This window comes from Eutrigla gurnardus, assembly GCF_963514095.1.
Source record: "Eutrigla gurnardus genome assembly, chromosome: 21".
NCBI classification, from domain to species: Eukaryota; Metazoa; Chordata; class Actinopteri; order Perciformes; family Triglidae; genus Eutrigla; species Eutrigla gurnardus.
The window spans coordinates 5,171,024-5,186,474 of NC_139932.1; the positions used below are offsets into that span (position 1 = coordinate 5,171,024).

Below are 15,451 nucleotides of genomic sequence, written 5' to 3' on the forward strand. Positions count from 1 at the left end.
TATCCTCGTCAGTCGTATTTTAGGGTGCCATTTTTGCAGTTTGCAATACGAGCAAATTGAACAAAATATTTCTGTTTTTGAGCAGCATATAGAGCACCGCGCCCCTCTGGCTAAACGGAGAAACCCACATAAAAGATTGTAAATTTTCCAAATGTTTTATATGTTAAAAGTTCAGTCGATACATTATAAGATGCCTAGATCAGAAGTGTTGAAGTAAAGAAGAGTAGAAGATTTGAAATGCATTATTGGTTATGTAATGTGGCAGTGCAGCCTGGTGGCCGGAGAAGGCGGCCCTGTAAACAAACACACGATCCCAACAACAATGTTTCCATTGGTCCTGTTGCAGAGTTTGTGGGAATGTGCGTCAGAAAAGAGCCCAGAACTATGAGGTTTTAAATAGCTTCGAAGATGCTAATATTTCTGCTCACAGTCGTGCTTACATGGTGCACAAACCGACACTTTAAACCTGTGGCCACGTAATATTGTGATTTGTGGTTCTGGCACAGCGCCACTATAACCGACACCTGTCATTGTGGCCGACTATTCTTCAAATAGTGCATTTAAATGTGGGAAAAACTCAATCAAATGCCTCAAGGGGACAGGGGACCCTTTTTCTGCAGATATGAAGATGATCTCATCAATGGAACATGATCCAGTGTCTCCGTGTGTGTTACTGTGTAGATCACCAACTACCTGAACTGGGTTGTGAGGAACCTGGCGGACCTTGAGGTCCAGATGGCAGCGGTGAAGAAGGTGAACAGCTTCCTCGGCACGGAGTCGGAGAACTACGAGGGGTCCATGGGTAACTGAGTCCAGCTGTCATTCACCAACATTGATCCAGTTTTATAAATTACACACAGTTGTAACCAGTCTTAAAGGGACAACTCACCCCAGAATCAAAAGTACATATTTTCCCTCTTAAATGTAGTGAAACAATACAGTATAACACATAAAGTCAGTGATTAAATTAAGAGTCACGTTGAAAGCATGATTTAACGATAGATCTACAAATGATTCACTCACTGGATCTCAATATGATTTTTTTCTGTGTTGATGAGATCGGGTCGTTCTGTAGAATGGAACAGAATGACCTATGTGTACAGTGCGTGATGTCAATGAGTTCATGCATGCGTGTGTATAACACTGTGTTTTGGGTTCATGGGATGTGCCGTTGCTATGGTGAAATACAAATGCTGCTGGAATTTCTTCCTGGCGGGACTCCGATAACAAAACATCGAAGCGTTTCATTGTTTGACCTTTTAATCAGGGTAGTGCCAATGAGATTACTGATATCTGACTGAGCCAAATCCAATCTAACCAAACCATTTTAAGTCTTGAACAAAAAAGGAAACGTTTTTAGTGAACCTACTAAAGGAGCTTTAATGGAGACAGAGCAGTTATTTTAGGAAACATAACCAAAACAATTCCTGAGTTTGAAGGATGACTGGAAAAAACGAAGAAAGTGAAAAGAAACCAAGAAAGAAAAGGAGAGATTAGCTCTTTATCTTCTCAGATTACAGTATTTGAAAAGGGGAAAGACTTTTCCATCTTCGTGTCTCATGTAATTGTCTCATTGACTTTGCCTCTAAACCCTTTTGTTTTACAGTAAATTATCCCAAATCCACTGAGGGACAGAGAGCAGAATGACTCTTCCCCTCTGACATCATGGAAGCTTCCAGATTAATAAAAATGTTTTCAAAATCAGAAAATTAGAGAGGAAGAAGGAAGGATATTATGAATAGGGATGAGAGTTGAAAAGCAGGTTCCAAATGATCCGATCCATCAGAATCGTGTGCATTGGAGGTTATCAATCAAGATTTTCTGACGCATGTTGCAAAGACTTGTGTCATCACCTCAAACTCTCGCTGCTGGAAACAACTTAACTTATTGAACCAAAAATATTGTTATTGGTCCTTGTTGGACCTCTCACTGGTGCTGGCGGGCCCTCACCGTGCACATTTGCTCCGTGGCAGTGCGCCAAGACCCGGTCAGCTTGGAAAGGTCCGGGGTGAAGGGTCGAGGCTCCGGGTGTGAGCTTTACGAAGACCCTCTCCCGGACCTCGCTGTGCCCTCTCTCATGCAGGGAGGGACGGGGCTACAAACAGTCCAGTGCTAATCAACATGTTTCAAAGATTGCAGCCTCACGAAGGAGCATGTTAAGTGGCGACTCTCAGCTTCAATCTGTTTGAAATAAATCTGTGTAGCTACTCCGACTGTTTACATAAGTTACCACGAGCAACCACAGACACATGTGGCTGAAAGTCCCCGTTAACATGGTCACCGGTTAAACTAAAACACCTGTGATCAGGGGTGATCTGGCCATCTGGCATACAGGCACTGTCCTGGTGGGCCGATGCAAATGTCGTAGGGCAGCAGGTGGATTTATTTTTGGGCGACAGAACTGGCCAGCTGGTGGTGGGCTGGTCTGATTTGGACCTTGGTCCCGGTCCACCATTGGTCGTGATCCTGTCTGAATTCTGTAGAACTTGAGTCTGCTTTTAGAATATCAATCCTGACCACCAAACCTGTAGCGACCAGACATTTAGGTGCTGTAACAGTTTGAATTCACTGCTTAAAGCTCGCTAACTTTGAGCAAACCGTCACATCCGTTGCAACATGTGAACGCACATAAGAAGGTCTGGAGGCTTTAAGGTTTGAACGTCACAGTTTTAAGTAACACTATACCTGCATGGGGATGTCAGTTGGGATTCTGAGCAGCACTTCTATAGGAGAACTCTACTGCTGTATATCTGCAGTGTTATGACTTGGTTCATATGGTCCATATGCTACTGTTTACACCAGCCAGAGCTGTAACATAGACAACCGGCAACCAGTTAGTGGTCTGTTTTTCTTACACAACAGGCGGCCGGTCTAGTGCTGCTCTAGTGTCTTTCAGTAATGAACCCCCTGTTTCTGTCCCTGCAGACGCCTCTCAGGTGCCTGAGAACTGGCCCCAGGACGGCGAGATAAAGATCCAGGACCTGTGCGTGCGTTACGATCCCATGCTCAAACCGGTGCTCAAACACGTCAACATGTACATCGAACCAAGCCAGAAGGTAATTAACACGAAGCCGCGAGTGGAGCGGGGTCGCAGTGATGCACGTGCGGTGGAGTGAAATGTCGTGGTTGATAGCGTTTAAATGAACAGGTAGAGTCCAGAGTGGAAGGTTCAAAAGAAGACTGGAACGTTTCCTTTGAAGTCACAGCCATGTGTCTCCGTTAGACTGCGAAGTGACACGTTGGTGACCAAACTCCATCCGCACTCGGCACGAAGCTGCCACCCTGTTACCAGGCAGGTGTCTGAGGTCTCACGCCTGTGTCACAGTGGAGTTTATTGGCTGTCTGTGCTCTTCCTGTTAGGTGGGGATCTGTGGTCGCACCGGCAGCGGGAAATCCTCTCTGTCGTTGGCCTTTTTCAACATGGTGGATATTTTTGAAGGTTGGTCTGTCTCCTGTCAAACCATTAAGAGAGAGAGAGTTGTTTTTTTCCACTTCTTTCATCTTTGTTTCAGTCTCTCTCATCTTTCTTTGTCTGGCTGTCTTTCACTGGTTGAGTATGTTTATGTCTCATTAAAGGGTGATTCTTAGGTAATGTTTGAGAACACTGTCGAAGGTTGGGTTGATGCCTCTCCACTCCTCTCCTTCTGTCTGTGAATCACGTTCCTCCTCGGCCACTTCCTCGATACACTTATAAGATAAAGAATATACTTAGAAAATAAATTGCAGTTAGACAGGAGGGCTTAGGGTTTAAGATCATTGAAAAACCTTTACAGGTCTCCTGTTTGTTGCTTAAACTACAGTTTTTTCTGCCAACAACAATTGTACATTTTTTTTAAACAAACAGGTATTTAATGTGTAACAAATAATACAGATTAATCGTGTAACACGGCTTACGCAGACATTAACATAGGACATGTGAATTGTGATGTTAGGATTTTAATGTGTATATTTTCTCCTCCCTCGCTGCAACCGATACAATCACTAAGCTTTATGCAAATTAATGCACGCTGATGTCGCCAGTATGCAAATGAGCATTAGTGACTTTTTGAGCTAGTGCTATCTCCCTTAATTGGAAAAGAGTGGGCAATGCTTTCAGTTTCCCTAACTACTTCAGTTACTCCAATTTTTACAACCAGTGAAGGACGTGACCATATTTGGACACAAGCAGCAGAGTGGCAACCTTACTGGACCTGGATCCATGTGGATTCTGGTGTGAAGCTGCTAAAAAAAGTTAGCTTCATGATTCAGGGTCAACTTAACAGCTAGGTGTTAAAGTCATCTTAGTAGCTAACTAGCATTGGTAGCATGGTAGCGACCTGTCAATCACAAGGTAGCCCCGCCCCAAAAGCATCCCCTGCTTTCTGGTCTGGTGGACTCTAAATGGACCATCATGTACTAAATGAACATCATGCTGGATTGAAGAAGACTTGAAACTAGAGATTGAGACATAAACTCATGTTTACAATGTTTACTGAGATAATACATCAAGAGAGAAGTAGGACCATTTTCTCATAGACTTCTATACAACCAGACTTCTTTTTGCAACCAGAGGAGTGGCCCCCTGATGGCCAGTAGAGAGAATGCAAGCGTAAGTCACTGCAGTTTTGGCTTCACTTTTAAGAACTGGAGGTTTCTGCCTGATTGCTATCAGCATTTACTTCATAATGATAAGTTCAAGCAAAAAACTTAATTGTTCAAGGTTTACTTCTTCAGTAGAAAACGATGGTCTTGGAACTCAGAGCCACAGACGGAGAAGGGAAGTCATGAATTAGTGAGAGACGGACTATCGCTGTGTTAGTTGGCTCTTTTCATTGGATTTGTTGAAAACTATAGAATGACATCAGCCTGGACCACTATTTTACAGCACCAGATCAGATCATCCTAAATGTCGAGACAATCTGCTCTAAAGTTGATTATATTTAATGTAAACTCAATTGCCGAGGAACATGTGACGCTGCCTGATCGCAGACACAGTCAGTTGTATGTTGAGGCGATTTAATGGGTAGATTAGTCATCTAGATTCCCTTCTCAAGATGTTCTGCATCATCTCTAAACGTCCACCATCCACCGACTTTGTATAGAAGCGTATGTTTATGTTGGAGAAAATGTTTATTTAACCACCCCTCCTTGCATTTCAGCTCTATTTAAACACTCATGCAGGTCAATTTAAGTGAGAATACGTTTGTTCGTCGTGTGTGTGGCTTCACTTTTAAATACCTGACAAGAGGACCTGAAGTAGACGTTTATCAGAGGATTAAAATAAGAACATAGCGAATGACGTGGTTCATTTTCTTGTTGACATTTCCAGACTCTGGAAGGTCATGAAGTCTTAAAACTGCCTCTTTTAATTTGTGGGATTTTGAAAGCGAAACACAATTGTATCATTCCGTTTTCACTCTGCATGAAGAGGACTACGCCAAAACAGATTATCCAGACAAAAATGAGATTACAGTCCGTCCCCACACACACACACACACACACACACACACACACACACACACACAGCTGGGCAAACATTGCATTAAACACTAAATTAAGACATGTGTGTCAGCAGCATTTCCTTATAAAGCAGTGAAATAAAAGCAGGGCAGCGTCCTGGTGATCACTCTCTGAACTGTGCAGAACATTCTGAACTGAAATACATCATTATATCTGACAGGTCAAAACTATTTATTCAAGACATTGTTATGAAAACCAGTGAAGGAGTTTTAAATTGTGAGGACAAATCAAAGGGGATTATTTAAGTTTAAGAATTTAAAATAAAGGAGCGTCAAGGGTTCAACCCTTTAGGATAAAATCCTCATAATGTTTTCTTTGCAGAGTTTTGTTGATCAATAATAATCAGTCAGTTATAACGTGATGAGTTTTTCAATCTTACAAGCTGTCACACACAGTTTTTACCTATAAAGGCAATACATCGTTAATCTAATGGCAAAGCAATGTTATTTAAATATTTAGCCTGGTGATGTTTAACTTCTACACGGAGCATTTATGAATTAAAGTTTAATATTTTATTGTTTGAATTGCATCCAATTATTACTCAAAGAGAAGAGAGTACTATAAGGTTTAAGTTACTCCACCATCTATTCCAAAAAGTTTAAATATTATTTGCTGAAAAGTAGTTAAGTAAGTAAGTAAGTAAGTAAGTATAAAGTAGATACTCTTGAGTTTTGGACAAAACAAGTGATGTTTTACATTTTACAGACAGAAGGTGTGAAAGGGGCTTTGTAGTATTAATATCCTTTATAAAGACTGAGATTTAATGTTGGATTACGTTTACATTTTCACCACATGTCGGGAGAATCTGCCTCTTATCATGTCTTCCCATTGACTCGGGGAAATCTCTGAAATCGGCCCCACATTCTGTTTAAACACAATCAATGAATCAATGAAGTTCCGGATGCAACAACAACAAATCATTTGAAAGTTCTTCCTGTTGTTGTATTCCGTGACTTGGATCAGAGACGTGAGAGTGTGTTTGCTTCTTTGCAGGGAAGATCGTCATCGACGGCATCGACATCTGTAAGCTTCCTCTGCAGACACTCAGGTCGCGACTCTCCATCATCCTCCAGGATCCCGTCTTGTTTAGCGGATCGATCAGGTACAGAAACTCACTCCTCGCGGAGTCTTCACCATCACTGCAAACTGACTCCTGCTTGTATTTATATGCTTGTGTCACCAGCTGTAACGCTGGCACAAGAACTGTAAACTGTGTTGACAGGACTGTCAGGTCTGCATACTGGTCTCTACTGCAAATCATCCATCTAAAGGGACAACAAACACAGAGTGAAGTAATGTGGGAGAAGTCAATGCTGACGACCTGCAGCTCCTAAAAACGGATGCAGCAGCTTTTATTGTATATTGTATAAAATCCATAGCATTTACATTATTTCAAATTGTTCTTTTCAACAGCTTTGTGTAATGAACGTGTGTCAAGTGATTAGCTGCAGTGTCAAAGGCACAATCAGTAGGATTTCCCCTGAAAAACAATGTCTAGACTCAAACAAAAAACACAATCCCTCTCAATCAATGTGGTGCTGGCGAGCACCCCCAATTTTGAAAGTTGTGTTTACAAACCACAACCAACAAATCCCACGTATTGTACCTTTAATAATAAAAATAACTGACCTACCTCGTCATCAACTCGTATAACATTATATTTCAAGCCACAGCCAGTTAATACACACATTTATATTTCATTTAAAGAGCCTGCGTTTTTAGATGAAGGAACGTCTTCACAGAAACACTCATTAACTGCATGCTTGACTCCCGTGTCCCAGAAAAGTCACAGCCAGAGATAAGATAATGTGGGATTTCATGACGGATTGCAATAAAAAACATTCACAATAAGTCGATCATGGTGGATTATTGGGATAGTCGTTAATATTGTCACATGAGGGAATTAAAAAAGCTCATGGTAGAGAAGTAAAACAAATGGAGAAGTCACAGACGCTGGTAGCTCCATGGTTTTAGAGGGAGTGACGTCACATCGTCGGCCCCTGAAAGCAGCCACGGCTCAGGTAGAGAACATATAGTGGTTTCAGTGTGGTACAGTAGGTACATGTGATATGAAGCAAAACCCAAACTGCAGCAACAAATGAAGAACCAACAGGAAACTGATGTGTTTTCTCCTCAAAGACTTTTGTCACATGACAAGACAAAGTCCCAGCTGTGGGGTTAGTAGTTGAAAGCCCAGTGGGAACTCGGCTCGGACCGAACCTGACTCTGGTCACAGTCGTCACGGACGGAGGAGGTCGTTCTCTGCCTCCTTGTCGTCCGTCCCTCTCAACCTCCGGGTGTTTGTATTACTAGACGATACAGTGACTCGTGTTTGTTATAAAAGACAAAGAGCATGTGCTATTTGTTTGGACAGATATGCCGCTCTACATAATTGTGTGTGAGCGTGAGAGACGGAGTTGTGTGTGTGTGTGTGTGTGTGTGTGTGTGTGTGTGTGTGTGTGTGTGTGTGTGTGTGTGTGTGTGTGTGTGTGTGTGTGTGTGTGTGTGTGTGTGTGTGTGTGTGTGTCTTGGCGTTTCCACTGGCTCTTGTTTACGTGAACGTCAGCCCGGGGTGAATGGTCGACAGTAACTGTTTCACACTGTTATCTGAGATGGTGCTTTCATGTTCTGACACTCATTCTGACTCAGAATTAAGAGAAGAAATAAACAGGGAATTAATGAATAACTGGCACATTAACAAGAATCACATTAATAACCTGACAAAAGACACACAGACACGTGAGAAGAATCCTTTTTCTCATTCTTCATTCTAATATTTTTGTGACATTTTTTTAAAATTTTGTCCAAATTTAAAATGTCAAGTCGGTGAATACATCATTTCATGTCTTATGTAAGAAGACATACGGGTGAATAAACACATCTTCACATCTGTTGGTTCTACAGTCCTACACACCTCTGATTTCACCAAACTCTCATGGTAATTTTTAAAGACTAAAATCATGTGAAAGTTGATGGAAACAAGCTCCATATATGTTTAGTTTGTTCAGTAGGTTTCTTCAGGCTTGTCTTGAGCTTTCAATGACAGACTAAATGAACGGTAGATGCAAGCTCTGTTACTCTACCTAACTTCTATACTCTACTGGACCTCGTTAGCTCAGCTCTAACAGGGTCCGCTCCTTCTGTCATTGTGAAGATGAGGTGGTGTAAAGCTGTCCCTGTGTTGCAGGTTTAACCTCGATCCAGAGAGGACGTGCACTGACGATCGACTCTGGGAGGCGCTAGAGATCGCTCAGTTGAAGAACATGGTGAAAGCTCTGCCTGGAGGACTAGGTACTCAAATCAGATAGAAGATAGAGTTAGATTTGATGCACCGCATTCATCAGCGTGAGGAATGAACTGTTTGTGGATGTGTGTCCAGATGCCGTGGTGACGGAAGGCGGAGAGAACTTCAGCGTCGGTCAGAGGCAGCTCTTCTGTCTGGCCCGAGCGTTCGTCCGAAAGAGCAGCATCCTCATCATGGACGAAGCCACGGCGTCGATAGACATGGCCACGGTGTGTGTGTGTGTGTGTGTGTGTGTGTGTGTGTGTGTGTGTGTGAGATAATAACACAGCATATACAGTTGTAGGCCATGCAACACAGAGAGCAGATCCATGTCTTTCTTTGGGTTTTCATCCAGTTTACTTGTTCATTCTTTCAGTTGTAGATTTATCTAGCTTTAGTTACCAGATACTTTCAAGACTTAAGATGTCACGTACAGAACGTATGATGAATATTTTTTGTATTTTCCAAAAATAAAAATCATGTTTTTCTGCATTAAATATACTATTCAAGTCAACTTTGCTGATAATACAGAAAAAAAAAAAAATTCTTTCTATTTTAAACAAAGTGTTCTCTTTAAATTTCAAATAATTGAAGTGTCTCTTCTCTTCCTTGTAGGAGAACATCTTACAGAAAGTGGTGATGACTTCATTTGCAGACAGAACAGTCGTTACGATCGCAGTAAGTTCTGTTGATTCTGGTGTTGGAAGTCAAACCGGTTGATGTGGACCCGTGTGGACGTGGTCCGGTCGTATAGCCAGACGTTTGTTCAGTGCTTTTCTTTGAGCTTCATGTTGCTTCATGGTTTCCTTTTCCCAACACGTTTCCCTTTTCAAACTAACAGTTTACCCACACTAATCTAATATAGTTAATATTCCAAATGCATTTAGTGTCTTAAATGTGAGTCCTTTTTGCCATTTCTTCACTTATCTGCTCTCCTTTTCTCCCTCTGTGTTACCGTCTTGTCTTGTCTTGTCTTTGGATCTTCTTCCTCCCACCATACGTCTTCCTATCCTTTACCTCTTTTTTATCTTCCTTGCACATCCTCAATTCCTCTCTTTTCATTCTCCTTTTCTGTTCTACACTTTTCTTTCTCCCCCGTCCTCCCCTCCCTCTCTGTGCCGCCGTCCTGCCGCCAGCACCGCGTGGCCTCCATCTTGGACGCCGAGCAGGTGTTGGTGTTCTCCTCAGGGATCTTGGTGGAAAGTGACTCGGGTCCCAACCTGCTAGCACAAGAGGAGAGCCTCTTCAGTGTGTTAGTGAGGACTCACAAGTAGACCCGGATCAGCACAGACCATTTTGGCACGACCCGGTTTTTCCTCTTCCTTTCATTTTTCCACCTGTTTCTGTTTCTCCTACTTTTCCTGGCTGAGTCAGAGCTGGAGTCTGGGTTTGCTGAAGCCTTTCTGCCACTGACAGCCTGGTTGGTATCAAATACAAACTACTGCATGCTCTTTGGTAGATACGTCATGTGCATGCAGTGCAATTTGGCCCCACCCTGCAGTGTTGTGTCATCGCTTACAGGGTGATTCAGATTTGAAGCGATGCTGTGAGTATTCGTCCAAAGCATGGTCAACCTGTTTAGGTGAAACCCCACCAGGTCTCATACTGGGAGGTTTAGACCTGCAGTTCATCCTCCCAGTTGGTCAGTTACACATGAGAGGATGAAACAAAAACTAGCTGATAAATCGAGAGCTGTGTCCCGTCTGAACTGCATGAGATATAATGTGTGATAATGGGACAATATCATCAACGTAACCATGAATCATATGCACTTACATGTACTTCAGGGTTGATTTTACAAGCTGTCTGCTTCCCATATTATCTATAATCTTTACACTTAGCAGGTTTAAACATGAACAGCTGTATCCACACATGGGCTCCATCAGACAGACTTGGTACTATGGAGCTTTGAGGGTAAAGTCGGTTTATTGTCTGAATGATTAAGACATTTGCATTCTTGCATTGCTCCTTTGGGTGCAGTTCAGGGTTGCAATGCAAGTGTGAAAGAGACTTTATCCTCAAAGCTCAAAAAGAGCAACATCATCTGCAAACAAACTGATTCCATTCTAACGTCTTTCATCTGGACCTCAAGCGACTCGACAAGAAAATAAGCAAATTAATAAATAAACCATCAATCTTGAAAGCTGAAGGCTCAGTCGTATGAGCATGAATGTGATTATTTTATGGACTACACCTTCTCCAGACCCTTAGTGTCACCTTTGCTCTCTGTTCGCAGCACCGCGTCCACACCATCCTAACAGCCGACATGGTCATCGTGATGAAGAGGGGCAACATTTTGGAGTACGACAAACCCGAGACTCTTTTGGAGCAAGAGGATGGGATGTTCGCTTCGTTCGTCAGGGCTGACATGTAGACACACAAGTCGGCCAGCTATATCCGGTTTGCATGCAGAGTTGTTTTCTCACCGAGGTGGACCTCTGTGAACCGACAAGACTCCAACCAAGCCAAAAACGTGTGTCTTATATTCAATGGAAAAACAGACCCAGAAACATTTTCAATCGCCAGTTGATCTTTTTGAAGTTTAACTTTAATGATTCAATTATTTGTTTTCAGAAATGACATGTAGAAACAGCATTAATATTTTAAATGGTAAACCAGTTACCGAGTTCATCAATCAGTTTATCCAGGTTTCATTTTGGAAATGGCTCACTGACCTTTTAAGCAACCAGTAAGAATAAATAACAAATACAGATTTTTGTCTCCCATGATAGCTATATGATGCTAATGGCTAGCAGGACTGCGTATTATGGATTTCAGTTCCAGGACTCTCAAGTCTCCATTGGCCAGATGTGTTAAATTAGAAATATATTCAGTTCAGGTGTTTTTCAAGGCAGTGAAAGCTGCAGAATTTAAATCGACGTATCTGTGGTCTTGGTCATTTAGACTGCAGAGCTGAACGTTTCGGTCCTTTAAGGATTATTGTGAACATTTAAAAAGTCTTCAATTATCTTCTCCTATTTGAAACATGTTCTCAACCTGTATTTGTTTAATTACTCTTCAGCACTTGTATGATGCAATAATAAGGAGGAACTTGTATTTAAAGTCATTGTTTAAATAATGTAATGTTGGCGTGGGCCAGTTGTTCCTGTGCTCTGCATACATGAGTCCACTGTAAAGGGATTTGATAATACGATCCACTATGTTAGACCCTGGTGTAGTATGTGTTAAGTAAAGCTCTCCTGGCATATTTGAACTACCTGAGGCTGCGGAGTTTGAGAAGAACAGGCTGACATCTCTTAGCAACAACTTTTGGATTGTAAAGTGATTTTTTTCAATGACAAACTACTTTTGATGCCTGTTTTAAAAGATTTGTGGTACTTTTGATGCCTCAAAGGAGACTCTTCATAATGTACTCGTCCTTCTTGGAGGTTCCACCAGGAGGTCGAGTTGTGTGTTTTCTCCCAGTTTGGGCAAACATTTCAGGCGTCCAGGATGAGAGGGAGCATCCTGGTTATGAGCTCCAGTCAGGAACCAGGAACACAGAAACAAATACAAAATGTACGTTTTCACACGGACAAAAGGTTTGATTTGAACTTCCAAAGATTTACAATTGAATAGGAAAACATGTTGGGCTCATTGTAGTTCAAAAGACAAATATTACAGAGCCAGAGGCAGGGGGGAACTTCTGAGATTAAAGTCATAAATATATGAGAAAAAAGCTCTGAAATTCTCTGAAGAAAGCGTTAAAAAATAAAATTAATGAAAATGACAGAGCCTGGAGAGGGCTGTAATGTTCAGAGAAAAAAACACTATAAATTAATCATTTTGCAAGAAAAAATCTGAAGTGTTCTTGTGGTAAGTATAGCTTCTGAACAACGCAAGTCCAAAACGCTACATATACGCGTTTTCTGTTATCTTCTTTCTGCATTACGATATGAGCATAGAAAACTAATATAATGAAACATTTTGAACTAACAGGCGCATGTTGTTCAGGTGTGATGAGGTTCATCCAACCTGTCAAAAGGAAGCAATGGGGTTTCTTAACAAAAGTGTTTTTCCTCATAAAGTTATTACTCTAATCTCAGAAAATATATTCATATATTTTCACTGTTTTTCTTTTCCAATTTTTTTGAAATGCTGTTGTTGAATTTTTACCGTTTTTGATTGAGAAAATGTAAAAGTTATCCAACTGCCACTATATTAAGGATGTATGATTTTTACGACAAATCTGTTTAACGGTGAACAGATGAAGTCGGGTGAAGATTTGTGTGTTTATACGAGCAAGCAAGGAGGCCGACAACACACCGCGTCCACCCAACCAAACTTCCTGTTTGATTTTTAGAATTTAGAATTGATCACATTTGATGTTTTCAAATTGGACCTGTGGAGAAAAATTGAAAGAGAATTGAATAAAAGAAGAAAAACTAAGAAATGACCTTAAAGATTGAGTAAAAGGATCCGTTGGTGGACATGTTGATTGCGGTCCTCCTTGACTCGTGTTTCTGTGCCTCACTAGTGCAACACTGTAGGGTGTCCGGCTCGGGCCGAGGCCGTGAACCCGCTGTCTGTCTGCCGTCTTTGCTGAACGTATTATCCTCGGGGACAATAGACGCCCAACACGAGCTCCCGTTAACTCGGAGATGCTTGGTTTTAGTGGACGGATGGTGGTTTAGGAGATTCTAAAGAGTTACAGTGATTCAAGCGTTCACAGCGTGTTTATTACGTGTCTGTTCCTTTCTGTTTAAACTGTTATTAATGCAGATAAAGATCAGGCTTTCTTATTGTATTAGTGACACAAACTGTTCCGGAACTACAGATTCTGAAATTTAACATTTATAGAAAAAGACATAGACAGTGCCGTCGTATAGGGGGGAAAGGTGATGACAATTCTAAGGGCCCACAGCCCGCTAGGGCCCACACACAGCCCCCAGTAGGTGGCAATGAATGGGTAGAGGGGCCCACACCGATATTCTTTCAGGGGGCCCAGAATTTCTAGCAACTGCCCTGGACATAGATATAAACATTTAGAAAATTTGGAACAGGTTTTTATCCAACGAAATGTTCTGCTTCAATCCCTATTTGTTTGTCGTATTTCTTTTCAAACAGTTCTGAAACAGTGGAGCTGTTAACCTGCATTAACGAGGCAGCCTAGCAACAATATAACGGAACCATAAATTACTTTTATATAACCACATCATTCATATGAAAACCTCTAAAGAGGCTTTGACCAAAACCTGGAAACAGTCTTGTACCTTTGACTTCTTCAGTGAATCCACTTCTCAGTGCAGTTAAGCGTTGATTGCAGTGAACCGAACCAAAGTGCTGGAATCATCTATGCAAACAGCATGTTTACTCCCACAACTCATGGTGGGATTTAGCAGCAATAGTTGGAAATGTTCTTCTTCCCTCCGGTGAGTTAATGTCAGCACTTAAAGTCCACCAGCTCCTCTAAAGCTCAATAATAAACACATATCTGGCTTGTGTAAGCGACAATGTCGTTAATGTACCAGACTGTTATTTCATCATTCATATTCCCGGTTAATGTTTTTATAAATAGTCTCTTATTTGATCCTCTTGATTTTCCACATTTCCCTTCACGGTTCAGCCTGTTGAGACGAGCTGCCTCCATCAGTTCTTCTAATCACTCGTCCCGTCTCTGGGAGCGTTGCTATTGTCCCTTTTGTATTATTGTGATTGATTATACTCACTTTGCTTTTAAATGAGATTTTTAAATGACTGTCCGGTGCAGACTAAATGCCAACGTTTTATTTTTTAGATAACGTACTCGCAGATGTTTCATCTCAAGAAGTTGCTTGATTTTTTATTCCTCCTCCGTTACACGAACTAGTTCTTTGAGATGTTTTTTCACGTTACATCTTCTCCATCACTCCCACTCCTCCTTAATGACCGTGTTCCTCCTTAAGCTTCATCCAGCCACGAGCACCTTTCATGTATCTTCTGAGTTTGGTTTTTACTGCACGTGTGTCTGGACTTGAACCCGGCAGACTGCTGCTTCATGAATTCTTCGCTTTGCACCTCAAACTGAAGTTATTTTCTTTTATACCGTGTTTGGACATATTTCAGTACTTTAATGGAACTCATGGACTCATGTTTCACTGTTATTTTTTATGTTACATCTTATATCTCTCTTATATCTTTAAGACAACTTAATGTGTCATATGTTAAATGCAATGTGTTTTAATTTAGGGTGGACACTGACGGTCCGTTATATGCATGTAACATAAGAGTGATCTCTCATGAATGCACATTTTGATGCGACTGAAATGCCAGATATTATTACAAGCACAGGTTGATTCTTTTTTTTATTATTATTATTACAGACATATGTAAGTGTACATTCTGTATATCCAAAACTTTTTAAACATACATCGCCGAGTATAATTATGTGTGCCTAATTCTTTTTTTACACTTGAAATGATAATAAAACGGTTTTGAGTGAAGTGGACCTTTATTTTCTTTCTAAATAAACCTGCAGAAACACATCGACTAATGTATTATATGTTACGAAATGGCGCCATCTGGTGGCCATATCTCAAATTATGACTTATTCTCCTAAACTTTTTACTCATAATATTTCATCGGTAATAAAAAAAAAAAAAGAAGGTGCGTCAGCTCTGCTATGGGACCATAAATCCTGTTTGTCTTGTAACATTATAAAGACACTGAGAGGTGCATTTAAAGAACCAA

The 15,451-nt window shown here is 41.2% G+C and overlaps 1 protein-coding gene across 1 annotated transcript in view; it reads left to right on the forward strand.

The window, feature by feature from the left end:
* Positions 1 to 12,494, forward strand: part of abcc9 (ATP-binding cassette, sub-family C (CFTR/MRP), member 9) — a 54,198-nt gene extending 41,704 nt beyond the window's left edge. Inside the window, exons 35-42 of the mRNA XM_084039210.1 lie at positions 682 to 802; positions 2,926 to 3,056; positions 3,361 to 3,439; positions 6,493 to 6,601; positions 8,687 to 8,790; positions 8,879 to 9,012; positions 9,398 to 9,460; positions 11,019 to 12,494. Coding sequence (XP_083895336.1) covers positions 682 to 802; positions 2,926 to 3,056; positions 3,361 to 3,439; positions 6,493 to 6,601; positions 8,687 to 8,790; positions 8,879 to 9,012; positions 9,398 to 9,460; positions 11,019 to 11,156 — 879 coding nt within the window. The 3' untranslated portion in view covers positions 11,157 to 12,494. The remainder of the gene's footprint in view (positions 1 to 681; positions 803 to 2,925; positions 3,057 to 3,360; positions 3,440 to 6,492; positions 6,602 to 8,686; positions 8,791 to 8,878; positions 9,013 to 9,397; positions 9,461 to 11,018) is intronic.
* The last annotated feature ends 2,957 nt before the right edge of the window (positions 12,495 to 15,451 follow it).